Below are 10240 nucleotides of genomic sequence, written 5' to 3' on the forward strand. Positions count from 1 at the left end.
CTGAAATAGCCGATAACATATTTTAATTGTTATTTTTTATACTGTGATTATTCTTGTAATACAAAAGACAAGTTCTAAAAGTTTGCGTCCCCGCTCTCATTTTTTTCCGCCTTTAACTGCTACTTTTAAAGCGCCCGGACCACATTGACGAGTTGAGAAAAACGTCGTCTTATCCGCGAGTAGCGAACACTATCTACACTCAGTTTGAGTTTAGATAAGTCAAGGACAAACCGGTTTCGAGGCAAAGAAAATGAAAATAATCAAAGTTTGGCCACTAATTTATTACAACACACATCGAAATGACGATAAGATAATTGGAATCACAATGGCACACGATACGGTGTGTTGCCTACCCTTCACTTGGCAGGCGATCAAGACTGACATCGGCTGCCTTCTGCGCCTTTCACTCACCCCACGCCCGAGAGGGAGAGGAGGCGGGGGGAGAGAGTTGGAAGATGTTTCCGGATCGACTTCGGTCCACCCCGTTTGAGATCGTCCAGAAAGTACGTCCCTTTTTACCCAGATTCATTCTGCACATCACGGGAGCTCAGCGCCTGCGAGACTCGAGGTAGGCCACCCCGCAGTACAAGAATGCACTGCAGGCAGGACGTTGCCTACCTACCAGGCGCTCTGAGAGCTTGTAGGGCTGAACTTGGCAGGTTTGTAGCGTCGAATGACGGACGTACTCTTCTGACTGATCCCTTTGCGTATCGCCAAAATTAATTAACGCTAAATTATCAGTCAGTCAGCATACATAATTACATAATTGTGACACCACACTTACACATACCTACACACTTACACACACAGACACACGTTGACAATAATAAATACATAAATACACAGTTACGTCGGTGGAAGGACGACTTCTTCGAGCGCGCCGCGGCAGCAGAAAAAGAGCCCGGTCATATAATACAAAGAACCGGGCGGCGGCAGAAAACAACAACAGAAAAACTTCTTCTTTTTTTTTTACAAAAGGTACATTCTAATTATGCGAAGCGGAGCACTCCGCCGGCTACTTGGTGGGCGCCGGGGTGGTGCAGGCGCCAAGGTGCTTGACGGCGAGCGAGCCTGCAGACAGAGCAACGACCAGAGGTGAGCAGGGCAGGAACCGGACCGCAAAGGGGAGGGGGAGGGGGATAAATATCATGCCGCGCTTATCAGGTTCAAGGCCACCACCGGAACTCTTTAGGGGCCCCACATAAATGTACTCCGGGGTAAAAATATCATGGCAACTCCTTTGGGAGCTATCGGAGCAGGGAAAAAGAAACACACGAGTGCGAAGCGCTATGCGATGACTTTTGGCGAGCGTATGATGGCATGTCCGCTGTCATCGTATCATAGACAGGGCGGGGCGGGAATTCCCCGGACGGCCGAAGCGGGCAGTCCCCGCGGCGGCGACGGCGCGACGGACGCGACACGAGAGAGACTCATCCCCTCTCGCTCGCATTCGCAGAGCCAGCGGGCGCCGGCGGGTACCGCGCCATTAGGGGGGGGGGGGGGGGGTAATCCGCTCACATTGAAACTGAACCCCTTCGAATGGGGAAAATAAGCTAGCTTCACCCACCCACCTGCCGAGGCCCTTTGACACGCGGCTTCTCAATGAAAGCCTGGCCTGGCGTACAGAAATGCCGCCACTGGCATGTGGGTGCACCCCTATGGGGTAAGTTTACCACACGGCCCTGCATTTCAGAGCAGCGCTGGCAACATAGCAGCGTTTGACTGAATAAGCTATGGCAAAGTCGATCTACGGAGTTGATACACTTTCCACGTGACGGCCCACTGTTGTACTCACTCCTGGCGCAGATCCGCGAGCACCGCAGCGCGGACTGGTTGCTGTAGGTGGCGCCGTCCGTGCCGCACACGGGGTTGTACTCGCCCGTCACCTGGCAGCCGCAGTCGGGCCGCGGCGTGGACGGCGGGCGCACGCCCTGGATGGCGCTGGGGTTGGTGTTGGGCCGCTGCGTCTGCGTCGGCCGCGCCTGCTGCTGCTGACCAGCGCCTGGGGAAGGACACATTTATCATTACCTTGGTTGCACTTCCCCATTCAATAAGCAGCTTCCATTAATAACTGATGTAGCCCAGAGTTTAAAGATAGTGCTCGTAAAACTTTGATCCCCAGGACTGAAGTGTTGTGCGACTCACCTCCGAGATTCCCGTTGTTGCCTTGGCCGTTGCCCTGGCCGTTTTGCCAAGGGTTGCTTCCCTGGCCGCTGGTGCCCGGTCGATTGCCGTTGTTCTGACCATTTTGCCAAGGGTTGCTTCCTTGGCCGCTGGTGCCCGGCCGATTGCCGTTGTTCTGACCGTTTTGCCAGGAGTTGCCTCCCTGACCGTTGTTTGCCGGCCGAATGCCGTTGTTCTGGCCGTTTTGCCAGGGGTTGCCTCCCTGGCCGTTGATTCCCGGTCGATTGCCGTTGCCTTGGCCGTTTTGCCAGGCGTTGCCGCCTTGGCCGTTGCCGCCCTGGCCGATGCCGCCCTGGCCGATGCCGCCCTGGCCGATGCCGCCCTGGCCGTTGAGCCAGGGGTTGCCACTCAGGTCGATGCCGTTGATGGCCCCCGCTCCCCCTGCCGAGGGATTGCCGTTGTTACTCTTGGGCGGTCGCGCCCCCACGCCCCACTCGTCCCCTCCCCACTGCCCGCCGTTGCCGTTGCCACCGAAGCCCCCGTCACCGAAGTTGCCTCCACCGGGGCTGTTCGCCGGCCCCGCGCCCCAGTGCTGCCCCTGCGGCGGCAGGACGCCCGGGTCGCCGCCGGCGCCTAGCCCCCCATCATCGCCGAAGCCATCGCCAGCGAACCCAGCATCCCCAGCGCCGACCCCACCGTTTGCAGGGCCGAGCCAAGCGTTTGCAGGGCCGATCCCAGGGTAGACAGGACCGACCCCGCCGTCGTCAGCACCAGCCCAGCCGTTAGCGGGAAACCCATTGAGGAAGCCATTCTGTTTGGGGCGTCTGTCGCCGGCATCGACGAGAAATCCCTGGGCGTTACCGGCGTCCTCCCAGTCCGACGTGAGCCAGCTCGTCGCGAAGCGGTTGTCGGTGGCGCCTGCCGGCCGCCCTCCGGGACGTCCTCCAGGACCTCCGGGGCGGACTCCGCCGCGGCCTCCGCGACCAGCAGCGCCCCTCCGCTGCCCGTCAAACTGCGCCCATGGCGCCGGCGCCGCCTCCGCCAGCACTGCAAGAAGGCCACCGGCCAGGTGTGAGAGAGGGTGCGCGAAACCGCGAACACAAGCACACTCATCCTTCTTGTTACTGTTGGCTCGCCAAACAGAGGAGACACAAAGAGCATATTTGCATAAACGAACGGAAGACGGGCGAGCGCCTGTATTTTGGAAACACCATTACGCGCGCGCAGTAACCACGGAGAAAATTAAAGCTAGCAAGTATTAGTTGAACTTAATTAAGCAAGCGATTTTACTCCGCGCAGGAACATCAGCCGTCCTCGCGGAGGGAGCGCCCAGGCTGGTCTCGGCGTCGCCCCGGTGACTTCCTACAGTTACGACCGGTTTACGATGATACCCAAGGTTGTCAACCAATTTGACGTCAGAACGTGACGTCATGGCATTGCTTGGCGCGTCACAGATGAGTGTTGTGAGCGGGACCGGAAAGCGGGTTGGGAACCACCCCACCCCCAGGAGGAGGAGGAGGTGACACTCACCTAGCAGCCCCAGGGCCACCGCCGCCAACAGCGTGAAGCTCGTCATGGTGGCGACGACGCGACGGTCCGTGCGGGTGCGGTCGAGTAGCTGCTCCCCGTTGGTTGGCTTGTGGTCGCACCGGTGCGCTCACGCAGACTGCCCAGTCCGGCTCGGCGTAGACCCGACCGGGCGTGGCGGCGTTTAGGCCCGTGCTCGCCCAGCCCACCAGCCCGCGGCCCGCGGCCCGCGGCAGCCTCCAGAGGCGGGGCGGGTGAATCCCCTCAACTCGGCGGCGACGCTTCCAAGGCGCCAGCCGCTAGCCGTGCCACCCCCACCGGCCAAAAGCGTCACAGGGGAAGAGGAGAAACGCGTCAAAAATGGAGAATAATAAAGAGGGGAAAGGATTTAGTTCCAACCCTTTAATGCATAATTATCATAATGTACATTTAGATATCAACAATATAGTTACACACAGTCACACTATCACACATTCACACACAAACATAATCTGCGACACAAACAGGAATAGGAAACTCACCCAACAGGTGATTGAGTACATTTCATCCCATTGCCATAAATAATTTAAATAACAAAATGTCAATTCTGACACGAGGAATAAAAGACAACTTGTGTGAAAAGGCATGGGACACTTCCTTAAAAAGAACAACCCATGTTTGTCACTTTCAGTTTCAAAGAGAAAGTAAACTTTAAAAATTTTCTTCATCATTCCCGCAGACTTCATTATTTGTTAAGAACAGCAGTATGGCTTACCATAAATTAATTGGATAGAGAAACTATAATCAGGTCAAATATTTCTGAAACATGAGGAATCCACAAAATTTGTACCCAATAGGCCTGACATTACTCAATAATGGAAAAGAAGAGACAGATTTGGTCAAAGTTTTCCCCACACTTAAATAGTGTTTTTATGCCTGTTTTTGTTTTTTAGTGTTTTTTTTTTTAGGGATGCATAAAGATGACAAAGGTTGCAGAACCAAATCCTCTAAACAATACTTTACATATTCAAGAAAATGTTTGTAAAGGACAGCACAACAAAATATACTCTGTGACAAAAACAAATGGACCCAACAACTGAATACCTCAATAAAACACATGAACATTATTTAAGTTACTTCTTTTAAAACCAAAGATTCTAGAAGAAAATTACTGTTTTTGAAATTGGTAATACAAAATTGGAAATATTGCCCATTGAAACCTGCTAAAACTATGATTTGGTTACACCACATTTATTGCAATAACCCTGCTATAAAAGTAAAATAACCCTATTTAACAACAAAAAATTGTTGCAAATAAAGTATCAATAGCATTTAAATGCTTCAATATGTCAGGCATAACATCAGATTTTAGTATCTTAGGCAGATTGATGAGCAATACATAAAGGTTATTGTAAAGAAGCTCTGTCTAGCACTGAAGTAAGTTTGTTCAGGTCTCAAACAGCCATGCAATTTATTGCATTTGACAATCCACATGTTTCTTATGGGAATCCTTTGTTTGCTTACATCCCCTAACTTCAAAATAGAAGTAAATTATCAAAAAAGCGTCCTCAAACAATCAGCACACAAAGCCTACTATCAAAATATCCCTTTCAAAAAGGTCAGCAATAGCACAACCTGTTTATCATTTCTCACAAGTTGAAACAGATCAACAATAATTTTAAGTATTACAATGCAGTCCCAATCAATTAGCGGAAAAACCCAAATCAATTTCATTCAATGTTGAGACAAAGATAAACAGGGTATAGATTTCAGGTAAAGCAACTACACAAACACCTAAAACCATTCAAAATAAACTAGAACATTAAGACATACCATAGAGAGAACATATGTAATGATTGTAAAACCCTGTTTCTACTTTAAATTTTCATTCTATTAGGAGATCAAAGATCTGCTATCACATAAAAGCTTAAGACATGAGGTTAAAAACAGACATTGTTCAGAGAAATATGTGGTTGCAGTTCAGTAAGCAAAATGCAGAGCTTAGAGAAACTCAAAAATGACTTAGAATCATGAAAGTTCTTATAATTTAAACTAGAGCAGGGTTGTAAAACTATACAAAGTGGACCCATGAAAACCTACACTAGTTCTAAGCAACACCATTCAATACAAGAACGATGGCCAAAATATGAAATGAAAATGGTTGATAATGAAACAAAGAACTGTGGGATAAATTACCATTGGCACTCAATTAGGAGACACAAATATCACTACATAAGAAATCTGCACAAAATCTGCACAAAAGTGCATAGTATATTTAAAGTGGAGTTACAATTTTTAAAATTAGATTTTAGATGGATAAGGATTTTCTAAATCTGGTGGCACTTATGCATAGAAAATTTCAACCAGCTGTAGTGAAGAAAATTCTATATATATACCCAATTGTAAAAGTGAGATAGAAACCTAGGTGAGAAGGCTATATGACCTAGAATGGGATGCACATGGAAATATTATCCTTCTTAACACATTGAGTCCCAGAGGGGACGAGCAAACACGGGTTATTGTGACCACACATGTGGTCACGTGGGACTCATTGCGTTAATAGATTGCCACAAATTTTTCAATGGAGACCAAATTTGACTTATCTGAATGGAAGTGAATGCGAACATCACATGAAGTTTAGATAAAAACATTGGACAAAAAAAAAAAAAGTCTTCTGCAACGCAAAACAAACAAGAAATCAAGTTAACTCACTGGTAAGTTTTACTGGTATATGGCATTTCACTAAATCAGCACACCTTTAACAAGAAGGTTACGTTGCCGCCTATGACCAAATATCTTGTCTAGGATATAAAATAGCCAAGGCCTTACACAGGGAACTTTGTCCTTAACAGGCCAGTGCAAATGAATCTTGGGGTTGAAGGATCTTTGGTCATAGTCGGTAACAGTGATAACAACAAACACCGATGCTGGAACACTATAACAATGAATACACTTATTATCACTATTGTGACATTGCTCCAACATTAGCTAGAGAAACACTTCAGGCCTCAGTCTCACAGTTGTGCATGAAATGAACTGCAAAATTAAAGCTAAAATTTTCTTGTACCCTTGATTTAAGAAATAACACAGGATGATTTCTCTGGTGCATTTCCATTTGCTTTTTCAATTTCCAGAAGAAGAGTGTGGAATATTTCTCCAACAGACTGAAAAATTAAAGGTAACACATTAATCAAAAATAATACATAACATGTAATTTACTTCAACACTCAATCTAGCAAGAATTTCAAGATCTAATATTCTACAAGTACGCGCGTCTTCTACAATATACATTTTTTTTTTTAAGCCACAAGAAGATAGGAAAAAGGTTTTAAGAAGCAATCATTAGTTTTGGTCAAGACATTCACCTCATTTTGCTTGGCTGATGTTTCTAGAAAAGCTGCATTCCAACCTGATGCCAACCTCCTCCCTTCTTCATTACTTATGGCTCTCTCCATGTGTAAGTCTGTCTTATTGCCAACTAGTACAATTGGGAGGCTAGCAAAAACAAATTATTATGAATGGCTCCTTTCAAACAATATGATTCAGAATTAACTCACTTTCGGCTTTGCATACTTACTGCACTTTTCCAGTCATATCAAGAAGTTTATCATATATGACCTGAACAACTTCAAAGGACTTCATTGAGGTGATCGAGTAAACCAAAACATAGCCATGGATATCCATAGAGTACTGTGCAGGGAAAATTGAATATTCGTCTTGACCTGCAGTATCAACTACTTTGACATCGTAATCCTGGCTGTTTACTCTAGTGGCTTTTGTGAATGCTGTAGGAATAAGTTTATGTATTTTGAATTACATTATACAGTGAAAAGTAATAAATCATCAAGACAACCATAGGTCTTTCTTACTGTTTTCAATGGTTGGATCATAGGAATCCACAAACTGTCCTTCAACAAACTGTATACTTAAAGAAGATTTCCCTGTAAATGAAAGGTACCTCAAGGAATAAATCACGCCAAGATAATTATGATATAGAGCATTGCACAAATTTTGGCATTGAACCAACGAACACTGGCAGATAAATAGATGATTCCAACAAATTTAACAGCCCCTGACGGTGGCCTTGAATTTAGGAGTGAGATAGCAACTTGGTAAGATAAGGAAAAGTGAAAAGAGTCTTCAAGACAGTGAAAGGTTGTCTACAACACAAATACAAATGTGTTATGTAAACAATCCCTTAAAAATATAATTTCAAAGACGATAATACAAACACAGCGCGAGGGAGAGCTAAGACTAGCGTCCCTTATATTACCGCGGAAAGGATGTGAAATTAAATGACGAGGGAGATTAAATAGAAAAAAGGATGACAAGGTCAGAAACAATCTGCGCAGATCGAGGCCTACAAGGCTACAACTTTAACCTCCAATAGGTCTGCGAGGCGTAGGCGATTCTTACTCACCCACTGAACGGTAGCCCATGATGGCAATCTTGCGCTGCTTGGGAGGCATCTTCAATAATAAAGACTACGAACTTCAATTAAAACTTGGTCCGAATGTATGGAAACAAGGCAAATCGCTGCTGAATTAACTCTTTGCTGCTGCTCTGCTGTGCTGCTCGTGTTCAATGGCGAGGCGATGTTGTGGCGAAGGTGAGGCGAGAGGGGAGGGGCGGGGGGAGTGTTTTGGACTCGTTGTTCACTTCGATACAATCGAACGCGGCTCGAGAGTGCGGGGGTGGTGGTGGAGGTGGTGGTGGTGATGACTGAGGCAGGGCAGGTCGATAACAAATATGGCGTGAGAAGACGACATTATCTGGAATGCATTCGCTTTAGTGGACGATTTTGCAGGATAAAATTGTGAAATTGACACGATTTCTGCCCTCGCAAGTGGAGAGTCAAGTGCCGTGTGTGATATGCTTGCGGGTGGAACCCTGAGCGCCCTTTAAACTGCACGAAAATGAGGTAAGTTCGTGAGGACGATCCCTCGGTTAGGCTTCCTGCTCCCATCGAATTTCCTCGTTGAACCGCCTGAAATCCTCAACGGTTGGCTGCCCGAACACGCCCTCCCGTCCCCCGGGTAGAGTGTCCTTCGAGTGTCAGGCGCGCTCGTCTCGGAACCCCTTTCCAACCCCGTCGGATGGGAGGTTGTTGGTACTGTCTGCTTGTTTGTTGGTGTGCCTCGGGCCCCAGGCTAGGCCGCCGTCACTCGGTGCTTCTACCCGTTGCCGTCGGGTTCCTGGCGGACGGGCCCTAGGTCTTCCCCCTGGGGAGCCCAACGTGATTGCAAGCGGTTGTGTTGCGGGTTGCAGCCCGGGGCCGGGGCAGGGCAGGGCGTGCTAGGGGAGGGTTGCGCAGCCAGAGGGTGCGGCCGGGGCCGGGCCGGCAAGCTGCGGCCCCCTCCCCCGCGGCCTGCGAGGTGGGTGGTGCACATCGGGCTCGTCGGAGCTTTGCCTTCTCTGCGTGGGTCTTGCTGAGACGTGGGCACAAATGTTTAGTCTTTGATGCCCTCTAGTGGAATGTGTGGATGTGCTCACCTTGTGCGGTGTAATTGGACACCTGGCTGGGGCTGACTCACCATGAGCAGCAGGTGCGACATTTGACACCCTCTGTCGCAATATGCACCAAGCATTGTTGATGATCTCTGTAGCAGTGGCCTAGTTCTCTGCTGCATTTTTGTACCTGTTGTGCTTGTGCTGCCTGGTTCTCTGAAGTCAAAATTAATGTTGTTTGTGAAACGCAACTGTTATTTTGATGCTAACACGCTTACAACTGTTTTCTTTTAGTGAAGTGAGTATTTCCTCTGCGAGAGCTTCGGTGATGGTGTATGATGACATCAATAAGAAATGGATTCCCAGTGGAGGAACTTCAGGGATGTCGAAAGTGCATATATACCATCATCAGATCCATAACACCTTTAGAGTAGTTGGCCGAAAACTACAAGATCATGAGGTTAGTAGATTTTTGCTTAAATTTTTGGATGATGCTTTGAAATGGCTTATTCTTAATCTTTTTGTATTTTTTTTTTAGGTTGTCATTAACTGTGCCATTCTGAAAGGTCTTAAATACAACCAAGCGACTCAAACCTTTCATCAATGGCGAGATAACAAGCATGTTTATGGCCTCAATTTTAGCAGTAAAGAAGATGCAGATGCATTTGCACGTGCCATGATTCACGCACTTGAGGTTTGGAAGTGCTTCCTTTAATTTTCAATCCGATATTGTTTTAGTAGGTAGTAGTACCAAGCTCAATTTTTTCCTTTGACCTAGGTGTTGGCGAGTGGTATCAACAGGAATCCCATTCCTCCACCTGCTCCACCTCAACAATATGTTCAAAGCAATGGTCAATATGATGATGACATGGGTGGATACAGGCATGTAAAATTATTGGTTCTAATTACGTGAAGATCACAATACACTTTGTCAATAACATTGGTTTTTTTTAAATTTAGGTCAACACAAAATATGGAGATGGAACGTCGCATGTCTCAACAGTCCCAGAGTAAGTAATTTCCAGTGGGTTGTTCTCTTGACGTTCCTCAGACACACACTGCTAAACTTACACACTTTTCTGTCCATAGTGTTGAGCAGCCCCCAGGCCGCGACTCCCCCGGGCCACCACCGCACCTCCTCGGCGCCGCCCGCCCCCCAGGC

The 10240-nt window shown here is 47.5% G+C and overlaps 3 protein-coding genes across 4 annotated transcripts in view; 1 reads left to right on the forward strand and 2 right to left on the reverse strand.

Annotated features, from left to right (window-relative positions):
- Positions 1 to 260: 260 nt before the first annotated feature.
- LOC113205311 (pro-resilin-like) lies at positions 261 to 3902 on the reverse strand. Of its 2 annotated transcripts, XM_052267962.1 has the most exons (6): positions 3655 to 3902; positions 2986 to 3171; positions 2268 to 2565; positions 2146 to 2207; positions 1796 to 2002; positions 261 to 1071 (listed from the first exon to the last, which is right to left on the reverse strand). In XM_052267962.1, exons 1-6 carry the CDS (start codon positions 3698 to 3700, stop codon positions 1016 to 1018), a joined length of 855 nt encoding a protein of 284 aa, XP_052123922.1. In that variant the 5' UTR covers positions 3701 to 3902; the 3' UTR covers positions 261 to 1015. The 2 variants fall into 2 exon arrangements, with proteins under 2 accessions (XP_052123922.1, XP_052123921.1); XM_052267961.1 differs by having other exon boundaries at positions 2146 to 2565.
- A 136-nt stretch (positions 3903 to 4038) lies between these two features.
- Positions 4039 to 8249, reverse strand: LOC113205296 (GTP-binding protein Rheb homolog). The gene is made up of 5 exons (XM_026420862.2): positions 8051 to 8249; positions 7500 to 7571; positions 7208 to 7415; positions 6996 to 7125; positions 4039 to 6794 (listed from the first exon to the last, which is right to left on the reverse strand). The coding sequence occupies exons 1-5, from the start codon at positions 8097 to 8099 to the stop codon at positions 6705 to 6707; spliced, it is 549 nt and encodes a 182-aa protein (XP_026276647.1). The 5' UTR covers positions 8100 to 8249; the 3' UTR covers positions 4039 to 6704.
- A 112-nt stretch (positions 8250 to 8361) lies between these two features.
- LOC113217065 (protein enabled) overlaps positions 8362 to 10240 on the forward strand; it is an 8183-nt gene continuing 6304 nt past the window's right edge. Inside the window, exons 1-6 of the mRNA XM_052267952.1 lie at positions 8362 to 8551; positions 9373 to 9538; positions 9617 to 9772; positions 9857 to 9960; positions 10039 to 10088; positions 10168 to 10238. Of these exons, the coding sequence (XP_052123912.1) occupies positions 8547 to 8551; positions 9373 to 9538; positions 9617 to 9772; positions 9857 to 9960; positions 10039 to 10088; positions 10168 to 10238 (552 nt within the window). The 5' untranslated portion in view covers positions 8362 to 8546. The remainder of the gene's footprint in view (positions 8552 to 9372; positions 9539 to 9616; positions 9773 to 9856; positions 9961 to 10038; positions 10089 to 10167; positions 10239 to 10240) is intronic.

Source organism: Frankliniella occidentalis, unplaced genomic scaffold, assembly GCF_000697945.3.
Source record: "Frankliniella occidentalis isolate FOCC.00 unplaced genomic scaffold, Focc_3.1 Scaffold61, whole genome shotgun sequence".
In the NCBI taxonomy this organism is placed as follows: Eukaryota; Metazoa; Arthropoda; class Insecta; order Thysanoptera; family Thripidae; genus Frankliniella; species Frankliniella occidentalis.

Bases quoted from the DNA above. Each gene is read 5' to 3' on its own strand.
- LOC113205311 (XM_052267961.1), bottom strand. From the start codon at position 3,700: ATGACGAGCTTCACGCTGTTGGCGGCGGTGGCCCTGGGGCTGCTAG. The intron at 2,566-2,985 runs GTAACGCCCAGG...ATCCCTCGGCAG, and splicing joins GTCGGACTGGGAGGACGCCG to GGGGAGCGGGGGCCATCAAC. The intron at 2,003-2,145 runs GTGAGTCGCACA...GTCCTTCCCCAG, and splicing joins CAACAACGGGAATCTCGGAG to GCGCTGGTCAGCAGCAGCAG.
- LOC113205296 (XM_026420862.2), bottom strand. From the start codon at position 8,099: ATGCCTCCCAAGCAGCGCAAGATTGCCATCATGGGCTACCGTTCAGTG. The intron at 7,126-7,207 runs GTAAGTATGCAA...TGTTTTTGCTAG, and splicing joins GATATGACTGGAAAAGTGCA to CCTCCCAATTGTACTAGTTG. The intron at 6,795-6,995 runs GTGAATGTCTTG...TTAATTTTTCAG, and splicing joins CATCAGCCAAGCAAAATGAG to TCTGTTGGAGAAATATTCCA.